The sequence below is a fragment of the Lactuca sativa genome, chromosome 6, assembly GCF_002870075.4.
Source record: "Lactuca sativa cultivar Salinas chromosome 6, Lsat_Salinas_v11, whole genome shotgun sequence".
Taxonomy (NCBI): Eukaryota; Viridiplantae; Streptophyta; class Magnoliopsida; order Asterales; family Asteraceae; genus Lactuca; species Lactuca sativa.
Genome location: NC_056628.2, coordinates 174,313,173 through 174,326,417, shown reverse-complemented (window position 1 = coordinate 174,326,417; position 13,245 = coordinate 174,313,173). Strand labels below are relative to the sequence as shown.

Below are 13,245 nucleotides of genomic sequence, written 5' to 3'. Positions count from 1 at the left end.
ATTTGGTTTGAACTTTTTTATAAAGACGATTTTTACCTTTATTATTTAATTTTCTATTTTTATTTTATTACAGTAATTAAGAAACAACTAAAAATAAAACAAAAATTAAACACACACTCACTCTCTCTCTCTCTCTCTCTCTCTCTCTCTCTCTCTCTCTCTCTCTAAAGAAGAGGAGGAAGCATCTTCTTCAATATTTGAATGCTTCATACTGGTACTACCATATGGCAAAAAAATGAACTCATCTCAAGATAAATAAATCATCATGGCTAGATTCAAGAACAACACACATGCACACACAAAATCCAGATTTCTGGGTTTGCACTTCAACACGCACACACACTTAAGAACACAAAATTTGAATCACATACATACATATGATTCTAAATCTTAAACCAGTTACATCGAGTCTGAAAAATAATTTTTGAATCTGGAAATAAAACATGATTTCATCGTCTGGATCATCATCTCCACCCAGATCGCAAAGAGAAAGTACTAGACTCGAGTTCATCTTCCCCTTGTTTCTTATTTTTTTCAACATATTCCTATATTTCGTAGGAGACATACCTCTTCCCCCACTTCCTTATGAAAATAAAATCAAAATCAAATATATATTCAACACAAGAGATAGTTAGATTTCAGAAACAGGAAAAAATGTAATGATAGGAAAAAAGTTACAGATCTGGCGAACCAAAAGAGGATGAATGGGGTCAGTTGAATGAGGTGCGAGAGAGGAAAATCAATCAAAAAGTGAAAACCCTACCTCGACGAACACGACGAACCCCTAACGCCGCCAGAAACTGAAATCCACCATTGCCACGATCGTCTTCACCTCTACAAATCCTACCTCGACGAACACGACAACAATCACTTTGTATCTTTGCTTCTCCGATGACCTCATAGTTAGAAACCCTAGTGTTCGTTGGAATGGCGGTGACGGTTAATTTCTAGGGTTTTCGGCGACTGTTTGAAACCCTATGAATTGAAGCTCATGTAAACCCACATTTCACCTGAAAAAATGATACTAGTTTTGTGAAGTACTTCAAGGATAATGTATCGAACCAAAGATGAGTATTCTTCTTTGACCATTGATGACGATACTTTCAAAAGTCACACTACATTGAATTCCTTGAGCACCTAGTTGGATTACAACGAAGAACAACAACCGAGTTGGTTTCCCTGATTTTTGGTCTTGGTTGAAGCAGAATTGGTGAATTGCAATAAAGAGTATGTGAGAGAGAGAGAGAGAGAGAAAGAGAAAGAGAAAGAGAGAGACATGGATAGAGAGAGATATTTAATTTTTAATTGTTTTTTAATTACTGTAATAAAATAAAAATGGAAAATTAAATAATAAGGGGAAAATCATCTTTATAAAATATTCAAACCAAATTGGACCAAACTCACAAGAAAATGAAACCTTTGGACATCTTGTGTTAGTCCAAACCTATTTGAATCAAAGTGACAATTTTCACTAAACCACAGGATCATTCTTGCAATTTTTTTCTAGAATACAACAAAGATACTAGTAGTGAGCCATTATGTAATGTTAAGAAAGATTTTTGATGATGATGATGATGATGATGTATGTATGTAAAACTTCACTTATAAACTTTATGAATAATGTTGGAAATGTAAGAGATAATGATATCGACGATTTGGAAGACCATATATATATATAGATGTTTCAAAGGAATCGTAAAACAACATAAATTAGAAATGCAATTTGAACGTAAGGTATAAGTAAAAAAGGTAATAACACTTTGGTTTATCGCCCAAAAAAGAGAGTTCAAAGTGTGTGATAGTAAGTATAAGTGCCTAACATATGGGTACTAAAGTGTAAGACTCTAGGAAATGAAGGAGAAAACTCTAATATTCAGCACTATACACCACAATGTGTCTGGTATGTTCGTGCAACTAAGAAAAAAAATCATCACAAGTAGAAGATTACATTTTGGATTGATGCATATAAGTTTTTTGGATCATGTATAGAAATAAAATAAAAATATCTAAACTTTGCAACTATTGTCTCGTATATCCTTCATTTAATTGAAAAGGATATTGTTTATCTAGTGAAACATATATTATTAGATATTAAAAATAGTCTAAGTTTTGATGTTTCCTATAAGGCATGAAATGGTAGGAGAAAATCATTTGACATATTGGAAGTAATTTCATGAAAATATACAAGAATTTGAGTCTTAAAAAAATGTTGGGTTATTGGCGGGACCATGTAAAATCAAAAGTTTGTTAAATACATGAAAAAAAAAATTAATGAATTATGAAGCTTGAATAATTTAAAGCAAATTAAGAGAAGTCGGTAGTGTCTTGTATATGATGAAAGTCGTCCATCGGGTTTCTTGACACCAAACATCCCTCAGTATGAACAATGTATTGCAAGGAGCAAGACAATTATCGATTAGGATGTGTATTGATCTTACATTCAGGAGAACTATACAACTTTTTAGAAAATACTATGATATCAGAATGAATTACGATATAACTCTACCATCAAGCACGAGACATCTCTTTGTTAAACAAAAAATACATGCCCAAATCCATATTATAACCAATTTTGACCACAATGAAGGTGTCTTTACAAAGTTACAAATAAATAACACTATATGAAGCACATTATCCATTACTCTCAACAAACATGAAGATATGGTAAATGACAAATGAAAAGATTACCTTGTTTTCATATTGTTGTAGTTTTCAGTTATAGAATGGATAGCCCTCTTTCTATTGTAAATATTTTGTACACTATTATGATGTGTAAACAAATATATATATATATATATATATATATATATATATATATATATATATATATATATATATATATATATATATCCCATTTTTTGATGTTGAATATTGGTTGGAGTCAGATTATAAGAATAAAACAGATAACTCAAAATTTTGTGTTCATTGAGGTCTTAGATGTACAAAACGATTTTGTAACAAAATGAATACTCATCATCATGACTAACTTTACAGATATGAAATATGCCACCAACCTGATCATAATAAAAGAAATTGTTCAAATTTGTAACGAATATTTAATGTGATATGAACTATGTAATTTTTTTAATTAATATTGTAATTTAGTGTTCTATTTGTATTGTAATTATGTGCTTAATTATATGAATTGTAATCTTTTTTTCTAGTCACATGACATTGTAATATATTTAATATTGATATCTATTTGAAGGTTTAATTATAATAAATTATAATAATTTATTTTAAATAAATTAATCTATATATGAATATATGATATATAACAAGGGTTAAAACGGAATTATTCAATAACAAAAGATGTAGATAAAAAATAAGACAAAAATTGAAAGGCTACAAACAATTTTTGAAACTAACCTCTTTTTACAAATAGTTTAAAAACAACCTATGTCTATTAAAAATAAAAGTAATAATGATAATACAATAATTCATGGTTTGGAGCACTTATAATCTATAAGAGGACTTAATTATGATGTTTCCATGTACATATAATCTATATAATATATATTTTTTCTAAATGAATATGGAATTCCTGAATTCATAAATCAAAAATCTAAAAGATAACTGAGAGACAAAAAGTCGCTTGTTTTATTATATTAGAGAACATGGAGCCTTAATTATAAAAGACCTAATTAAATTAAGTAACAACATGTGTGTTTAATTTATTTATGGGTTCAAACAATGAACCACCAAACCATTCAGCTTCCAAAGATTCAACAATCCTCATGAATAACCAAACAACACATAGAAATATATACTTAAAAACCCCATAACTCAACACACATTTACGCACTATAGTAATTTTAGTTTTTAGGAATCAAGCCATGACTTAATTTTCTTCACTTGATTGATTCCAATCCCGAATGTTTTAGCCAACACATCATTTGGCACATCGGGATATGATCCAAACAAAGCATTTGGCACCCTTTGGATACCTGGAAACTGGCTGTTGAAGGCAGCTATGGCTACAGCACTTTCATTCCCTCTGTTTATCTGGAAATGAATCAACCCTTTAGGGAGTACGAATAGTTCACCACCCTTCACTGGCTTATAGTAAAGTTTGTTGTCTGTTGTTATGAATGCGACTTCCAGTTCACCTTCTAAAACAAAAAATATCTCACTGGCTCGTGGGTGGAGGTGCGGTGGATTCAGGCCTCCCGGAGCAAAGTCAATACGTGATACCGCCATCCCCAAGGTGTTCAGGCCGCTGATGTTTAGGACAGTGATTAGCGTCGGAGTTGCTCCAAATGTGTTGTCGGTTGATCTTGGATATGATAACCCAGAAAAGAAGAAATCATCAGATGATGCATGTTTTTTGCATAGGAATCCATTCAGTTTTATTAAGTCGTCTGCATGTTTCATAGACAACATTACTTTGTAACAATTTCACATACTTAAACCCTAAAGAAATTAAACATATCTATAGATAGATAGATACAAAGTATTAAAAATGAAATCGTTGTAGGAATTCAAATTACCATTGGTAAAATCTGCAGCACAGACATCTTGAAGCATATCAGGATCTGTTGAGACGTAGGAAGCAAAGAAGATGATCATCGTCATACTAATCGCGGATAAATAATTTGTAGTAGCCATGATGACAAAGGTTGAATATAATTAAGGAGAGAAAATGAGAGCAATGATTTATATTAGTTTTTCTTGTTTAAATTAGAAAAGTATTATATGAACATCTAAATGTACAAGTATATACATATATAGCAACTAATATTAATTTTACATTACGTTAGATCGGTTTTTTTCTCAAACTTTTAATCAAATAACAACAAATTGCATTGCTAATTAAAGTGCGAATTTTGATTTTAAAAATCTTTCTAACGATAATGCTTTGTGTTATTTTTAAGAAAATTGTTATTAATTCATCAAAAATTATTTCACAATTGGCTAAATCTTTTGATATTATTTAACTGCTAAAATAGAGCGATAGTTTCCCATCTTTTCATTAATTTATTTGATTTAGCAATACTCTTCTTTGTTAATAATCTTAATTTTTATAGTATTTCGTTGCTAAAGAAAGAAAGTAAGCGATCGATGTATACACAGACGAATAGTGTTTCTTTTCTAATGGATTGACCCGTATGAATTATTTTATACATGTATATAGCCTTGAAAATCTAGATGTGATCTTCAATAAAAATATATGTTATAGCTATGTTCATGATTTTAAATAAGTAATGATAAAAATATTTATTATAGCTTATTTGCAAATTTGTTATAATACCACTCGGCCTTGTATTCATCCTAGCATATTGCTGTTGGAATCAAATAAATAGAAAACAAGACAAATAATGAGATTGATGATATATAGATTCAGTTTGTGATCAATTCAATAAGGTTTTAAATTTCGGCCTTCCTTTGTTGATAAATTTTCATTAAGTTTGTCAATTTCAATTAATTACTGTGAATTTCAGCGTAACAGTAATTGCATTTTGGCCTTCCACATCTACGATTTCAATGCAGAAGGTCAGTTCATTCCTTACGTGTATTCTTCCCATTCAACAGCCCAGTACTTTTTATACTTTTAAAAAGGGTTAGCTAGAAAATAGAAATTTGTTTCATGACTTACTCCAACTTAATTATATGTGTACTGAATACCTATAAGGAGATAAACTCTAAAAATCTTATTAAGTAGGGTGAACATTTAAACTGGACTGAATTAGATACAGTTTTAGAGAATCAGTTGGATCGTGGACCCGTTGGACCAATACAATATAGTGACACATACCGGTGTTGGTATCAGTTCGGATTCTTGGACCCGTTGGACCAATACAATATTCGTTACGTATGGTATAAGTCGTTGAAGAAGTAGCGAAAAACTTTTAGCGTTAATACCTCGACTTCGAGGAACTATAACTCATTCAATGTGAAACCAAAAATGTTGAAATTAGCCTAAATTGAAATACAAACTATAAACTATATGTTGTAAAAAATCTCGTTTCAATCTGACCTCAAACGAATAAATTATGCAATTTTTAAAAAAATTTATATAATACAGGTTAAAGCTGAAAAACTGAAAAACTTTCAGCTTTAATACCCCGACTTCTGGGAGTGTAACACATTCATTAAGGTTCCAAAAACGATGAAACTATAGCCTAAACCGAAATACATATTATAAACTACATTATGAAAAAGATTTCATGTCAATCTTATTTCAAACGAATTAGTTCTGCAAATTTTAAAAATTTCACAGATTAGACATAAAAACATATTCTTCAATTTTCGATCCAAACCAGTCCAATACCCAGGAACCACCAAACCCACCTTGCTAAAAAAACGGAATCGGAACATAGCCAATCCAAAACCTAAATCCGAACATTAACATTCAACATAAACCCGGTACCATTCCGGTGTCGGTCCATGTCTAGTCTGATCCACCTGTCCTAATGCCCACCCAACAAACAAGTTGTAACGTCATATAGTAATTCAAGTATCATTGTTGCAACAAGTTCCAACTATGGTGTTGCCGTAGGAAATTAAATTTATCAAACGAATATTGTGTTTGAAATTTAAAAATAGAAAAAATGAAAGAGAGAAATGAACCGACATACACATGTAGGGGAATGAAAAATGTAGGGTTTTTGGAGTTTTTATAGAAGTAGGTTGGTTTTTAACATCATTGGTAGAATATGTTAGTTTTAGGAGACCTACCATTTTTAACATTATATAACTTTTTTATTCCGAAATAATTTTAAATAATTGCATTTGTTACCTTCAAATGTTATTTCAACTTTATTTATTTTTTGTTTATATCTTTTGTTATTGAATAATTTTGTTTTAACCCTTAATATACATTATATATTATTTTTAGATTAATTTATTCATAATATACTATTATAATTTATATACTAAAAATATGTTTAGAAAGTTATATCATTAAATAGATTTAACAAATACCTTCAAGTACATACCAATATTGAATATCTTATAATCTCATGAATTTATATGATCATCTAAAAATGATATTACAATACGAACTAAGCGCATAAATACAATATGAATTAACACTAAATCATAACATAACATTTGTAAATGCATTTTCTTTTATTATCGTTTAGTCATGTAACAAAATATTAAGTTTAAAATGTTTGAAATTAATAAGTGGTTTGAAATTGATGATATAACATACTAAAAATAAGACTTGAAAATTTCATTTTTAGATTAATAAAACCAGTATTTCCAAAACATCATCGATACAAGCAAAACAAAATAATATATTAAACATCATAACAAATAGAGTAAAACACCAAAAAGCGGAACCGGAACAATCATGCTGAAGGTAGCGTCTGGCCCTCGCTGCTAAACACAAAATCGCCCCACGTTGAGATCTCTCCCCATGAACTACTACCTCTCCCCCACTAGGGGTATGAACCCGAACCAACTGCTTCTCACAGTCGATCACTGTCACATTATAGTTCAACCAATACATGCTCACGATAACCTTATTCCCATGCAGAGCAATGGGAACCAAATCAACCAGATATTGCTCGATGAATAACTGGAGAGTACAACCCCGATGAACCCTCGCAACCCGAACATACCTATCATCATCAATATCGACATCTAGAGGACAATCCAGCTCTGCCGGAGCTCCAGCGAATCTCTTGCTCAGCGCAAGCAATACAAATGATCAGGTAGCCTTTGAATCATACAATACCAAGGGAGAAATATCATTAACAAGGAACGATCCTAAAATAAAACACATAAACGTAAGCAAGTAATTCAATATAAATAAAGAGATAATGAGAAGATACATCACGTCGGGAGTTGTACGTGCCTCCTCAGACGTAACTGGAAAGCCCGGCTCTTCACCATAGGTACGTCTTCCCGCCCGTGGCGGCCTTCCATAATCCGAAGCGTTGTAGGAGCGGGTGTTGACATCGGTCTTGCTGCAGCCAAACTCGAACAACGGGCCTTCTTGTGGCCCCTCTGATTGCAATGGAAGCAAATCAAATCAGATATCGGGGTGGTGATGGTGGTAGCAGTGCAATCTCTGGTAATATGATCGGTCCGGTCGCACTTGAAGCAGCCAGAACCATCCACCATGCACGCTCCCTCATGCACCTTGTCGTTCTTACCACAGCGGATCCAGCCCTGCTGGCCTCTCAATCTAGAATCAGATACCTTGGGCCTCTGGTTTCCTCTTCTTCTCCATCTCCAGATCAATCTCCATCTCCCTAACTCTCGCTATCATATTCTCCATCATAGCGTCTTGCAGCTGGACTGGATCACAAACTGTCGAATGTCGCTCTTCAACATCTCATGATATCGAGCCTTCTTCATCTCTTCATCTGCCACATACTGCGGAACCAGAAGTGCCTTCTCCAGAAACATCGCGGTGATCTCAGCCATTGTCTCTATAATCTGTTGGAGATCCTGAAACTCTCGTGCCAACTGTTGTACCTCAACCACCACTGCAAACTCAGCTCGGAACCTGGTTAAGAAATCATCCCATGAAATCACATCATCACCCACTGCATGTCCTACTTCCTCCCAGCAGTCTCTTGCCCTATCCTTCAAAAGGCAGGAAGCTAGTCTGACATTGTCCCCCTCGGTACAATACCCAGGAACCGCCAAACCCACCTGGCTAAAAAAAACGGAATCGGAACATAGCCAATCCAAAACCTAAATCCGAACATTCTACATAAAACCGTACCATTCCGGTGTCGGTCCATGTCTAGTCCGATCCACTAGTTCTAATGCCCACCCCAACAAACAAGTTGTAACGTCATATAGTAATTCAAGTATCATTATTGCAACAAATTCCAATTATGGTGTTGCCATAGGAAATTAAATTTATCAAACGAATATTGTGTTTGAAATTTAAAAATGGAAAAAATAGAGAGCGAAATAAACAAACATACACATGTAGGGGAATCAACAAATGTAGGGTTTTCGGAGTTTTTATAGAAGTAGGTTGTTTTTTAACATCATTCGTAGAATATGTTAGTTTTAGGAGACCTACCATTTTTAACATTATATAACTTTTTTATTCCAAAATAATTTTAAATAATTACATTTGTTACCTTTAAATGTATAACACGTATTTTCAACTTTATCTATTTTTTGTTTATATCTTTTGTTATTGAATAATTTTGTTTTAACCCGTAATATATATTATATATTATTTTTAGATTAATTTATTCATAATATACTATTATAATTTATATACTATTTGTAGCAAGTTATATCATTAAATAGATTTGACAAATACCTTTAAGTACATACCAATATTGAATATCTCACAATCTCATGAATTTATATGATCGACTAAAAATGATATTACAATACAAATTATGAGCAAAAATACAATATGAATTCACACTAAATCATAACATAACATTTGTAAATGCGTTTTCTTTTATTATCGTTTAGTCATAAATGTAACAAAATATTAAGTTTGAAATGTTCGAAATTAAAGAATGGTTTGAAATGGATGATGTAACATCCTAAAAATAAGACCCGGAAATTTCATTTTTAAATTAATAAAACCAGTATTTCCAAAACATCATCGATACAAGCCAAACAAAATAATGTATCAAACATCATAACAAACAGAGTAAAACACCAAAAAGCGAAACGATGTGGTGTGTGCACTGCAATCATCTCGAGCCTTTCTCCTTGGAACTGGAAGTGCCTGAAACATAAACTGAAAACCGTAAACACAAAGTTTAGTGAGTTCCCCAAAATACCACATATCATACATAATAAACATATAATGGGCCCCGTCCGACATACATAATACATATAACAAATAAACATATACACATGTAATAATCACAAAGATACATAGCATATAATATTGTCATCGGGCCCCGTCCGGTAAGCATAGAAGTACATAACACATGCAAGAGTCACTGAAACAATTAGCATACTAACATAGCATAATCATGGGCCGGCATTGGTGCCTTCGACCCACTAAACCCGGTGAGGAAACTCACCTCGCACTGTTGAATCACACTGGTAATCCCTGGTTGCTGGTCCAACGAATCCCCAAGCTCAAAGTGACTGCAACAAGTGGAATGATTATGAATCTATGACCTTCCTTCCAAGCTAAGCACCTTCAATCTTCAAATCTTCCTTCAAAATGAGCAAAATAACCACTAAAATCCTCTCAAGGGCTAGAGAACACCACCAATAGGGCTTAAGGGACGAATTGGAGTTTTAGGAGGTTTAGGGGTTGGTAAAGAGACTGGCCCTAGGGTCGTAAGGTGTTTATATAGTGCACAACACCCTAAATTAGGTTTTCAACATTTCTCACATACGCCCCGCGTACCTAAACGTACGTGCAACATACGTGTCTGGAGTCCCGTCCCACCTTCGCATGACTACGCTAAGCGTACCTAGTGGTACGCCCCGCGTACTACCCAAGGACCAAAATGCATATTTTTTAACAACAAGGGTAATAAAGAAACATACCAGGATTTAGTGTAACAAATGTCGTTTGTCAGCTAAATATATGTAAGGGCACTTTTTATAGGTATGGTCGTGTCTAAAATATATTTTTATCATTATGGTATGTCATTGTATATGATAACTCAATTGTAAAAGCAAACTCTTTTTCAAACCTATTTTTATCATTATGGTTATGTCATTGTACACGATAACTCAATTGTAAAAGCAAACTCTTTTACAAACCTATTTGTCACTATTTATGAAAACTCAATAAAAATAATTGAACGTAATGTAAAATTAATTAACCTTTTAGTATTATAACTTATAATTCTTATACTCGGTTTTGTCATCCCTTCGAGCCTGAGAGAATTATCACACGATATTTGAGCTTAGGTTTATTCATTTTTATTTCCTTTCATCATTCATTTATACATAACAAGTTACACATTATTGTCTATATATCTATCATATATTTAATAATAAATATCATATTGTAGCATAGTGATTTATGTCTCTTTTTATCTTATGATTTATTATATAGTTAGATTTGTATGCGCGCGCGCACACACACACACACACACACACACACACATATATATATATATATATATATATATATATATATATATATATATATATCGACTCAAGATCATCCGTTTATGATTAGTTTTTATTGAGGTGATAATATTGAATATGAGAATGGTTTTATAAATGGTGACTATACAAATTTGACTACTTCGCATAAAATTATATATAAAGAATTTACAGATTTACGTTATGCACATATTGGAGTTGAAAAAACATCATTTAAGTTAAATATCACATTATGCTATTAATTTGGCCGGCAATTTAGTATTGCACGGGACATAAGTGATTCAAGTCTAGACGAGGATACAAATGTTAAAAATTATTGGGATCAATATTTTATTGAAGTTGAAAATTTTCCCATGAACAAATAATGTCGTTTATAAATACTAGTTTTGTAGATCTTCTTTGTAGATTTGATTTATTAAAGCCTGATCCTTTAAATGAAACATTTATTTCCTTGATTATGATGTATTTGAGGGAGACAATGGTTTTGGATTTGATTAACCCAACTGACAATATAGTAAAGATACTAGTAATGAGCATTACGTAATGTTGGGAAATATTATGGTGATGATGTGTAAAACTCTTGTTTTGAACATTATAAAACTTTATAAATGATGTTGAATATGTAGTAAAGGATGACATAGCCAATTTGGAAGACCAAATTTATATATATGTTTGGAAAGAATCAGAAATATATATATATATATATATATATATATATATATATATATATATATATATATATATATATATATATATATATATATATATATATATATAAAAGGTTAGAACGTAACTTGAAAATAAGGTATGTACAAGTAAAAAGATAGTACATCTTGGTCTACCGTTAAAAATAAAAAGTTCAAATTGTATGATAATAAATCTAACTTACGGTTAGCAAAGTGTAAGATTCTACGAAATGAAGCAGAACAGTGTTGTGTGTGTGTGTGTATATATATATATATATATATATATATATATATATATATATATATATATATATATATATATATATATATAGAGAGAGAGAGAGAGAGAGAGCTAGGTTCAAATGTTTTTAACAACTATTGTGTGCCTAAATGCACCAATGAGAATTCAAGAAATAATAAATAATTAAATAAATCATTAAAGGGTATTTTGGACCTTTTGTACTTTTAATTAAGGAAATATTTTAATTGAAATCATTCAGTTAAGGAAATAAACTAAATATATTTGACCTAGTTATGTTTGTGGCCGAACACTTCATCATCGGCATCAACACATCACCATCACCGATTCTGCTTCTTCTTCTTCTACAATCGACAGATCCAAACGGGAGCACATACTCTCGTCTCGCAATCGATGATGGACTCTGAGGTTGATGAGGCTGAAGAAGGGGATGCGGAGGAGCACTAGCGCTGATGTGGAGTCCGTGAACGCGAATGAGAAGCGAGGAGTGAACGGTGAGGAAATCCTGACGATTACAGGTACTTGGATGGAGGTATGCTCCGGCAGCCTCCTGTTTTTCTTTCTCTGGTCCGGTAATCCAACAACTAGGGGATATAATTGGAAATTATTTACCTCAATCGAGATTGATTTTATCTCGATTTTGATTCAAGATCGAGATTGTGTTCATCATCTTATTAAATTCGATTTCTTCAATGGTTTATTTCTGTTTGATTGAAGATATATTCTTATACAACTTGCACTTCACAGTCATAAGTTGGATTTTGTTTCAAAAAAGTCAAAATTGGTGTTCATATTTCTAAATCGATAATGTAAATGTGTGTTTGTTTCTTGAATTCATGACTGGGAATGAATGCAGATGTGTGTTGATAATTCAATCACAGTTCTTGAATTTTGTATTCAATCACTCTCTTGAATTATGTAATTTATTCTATTAGAATTTATTTTATATAAATGTATTCTATTAGAATGTTTGAGAATAATTGTCAACAACAAGTATAGTTTATACTGGTAATGAATTGGTGATACTTTATGGTTGACTTTATAGTCTCTACTACATTCTGTCAGAACTTATAGTTTTTATTTTCTACTATATTATGTCAAACTTTATAGTATTTAATACATTATGTCAGAATTTATAGTTTTTATTCTCTTAGAATGCATTGAATTTTTTAATTTTTGAAACTTGATTATGTTTTTTTTGTGGATTTAGGTTTTGAAGAGGTTAACATTGATGTGGAGAAGGAAGAAAACATAGAGAACGAGAGTGTATTATACCAAAATGTG

General features: G+C 31.9%; 1 protein-coding gene and 1 long non-coding RNA gene across 3 annotated transcripts; both read right to left on the bottom strand.

Moving 5' to 3' along the window:
- Positions 1 to 252: 252 nt before the first annotated feature.
- On the bottom strand, positions 253 to 1,288 carry LOC111890611 (uncharacterized). Of its 2 annotated transcripts, none has more exons than XR_002849911.3 (2): positions 764 to 1,288; positions 253 to 582 (listed from the first exon to the last, which is right to left on the bottom strand). It is a non-coding gene; the product is annotated as an uncharacterized LOC111890611 (long non-coding RNA). The 2 variants fall into 2 exon arrangements; XR_002849910.3 differs by having other exon boundaries at positions 253 to 578.
- A 2,312-nt stretch (positions 1,289 to 3,600) lies between these two features.
- On the bottom strand, positions 3,601 to 4,612 carry LOC111890609 (germin-like protein 1-1). Its single transcript, XM_023886710.3, has 2 exons — positions 4,491 to 4,612; positions 3,601 to 4,361 (listed from the first exon to the last, which is right to left on the bottom strand). Exons 1-2 carry the CDS (start codon positions 4,606 to 4,608, stop codon positions 3,823 to 3,825), a joined length of 657 nt encoding a protein of 218 aa, XP_023742478.1. The 5' UTR covers positions 4,609 to 4,612; the 3' UTR covers positions 3,601 to 3,822.
- Between the last annotated feature and the right edge of the window lie 8,633 nt (positions 4,613 to 13,245).

Bases quoted from the DNA above. Each gene is read 5' to 3' on its own strand.
- LOC111890609 (XM_023886710.3), bottom strand. From the start codon at position 4,608: ATGGCTACTACAAATTATTTATCCGCGATTAGTATGACGATGATCATC. The intron at 4,362-4,490 runs GTAATTTGAATT...TGAAACATGCAG, and splicing joins TGCTGCAGATTTTACCAATG to ACGACTTAATAAAACTGAAT.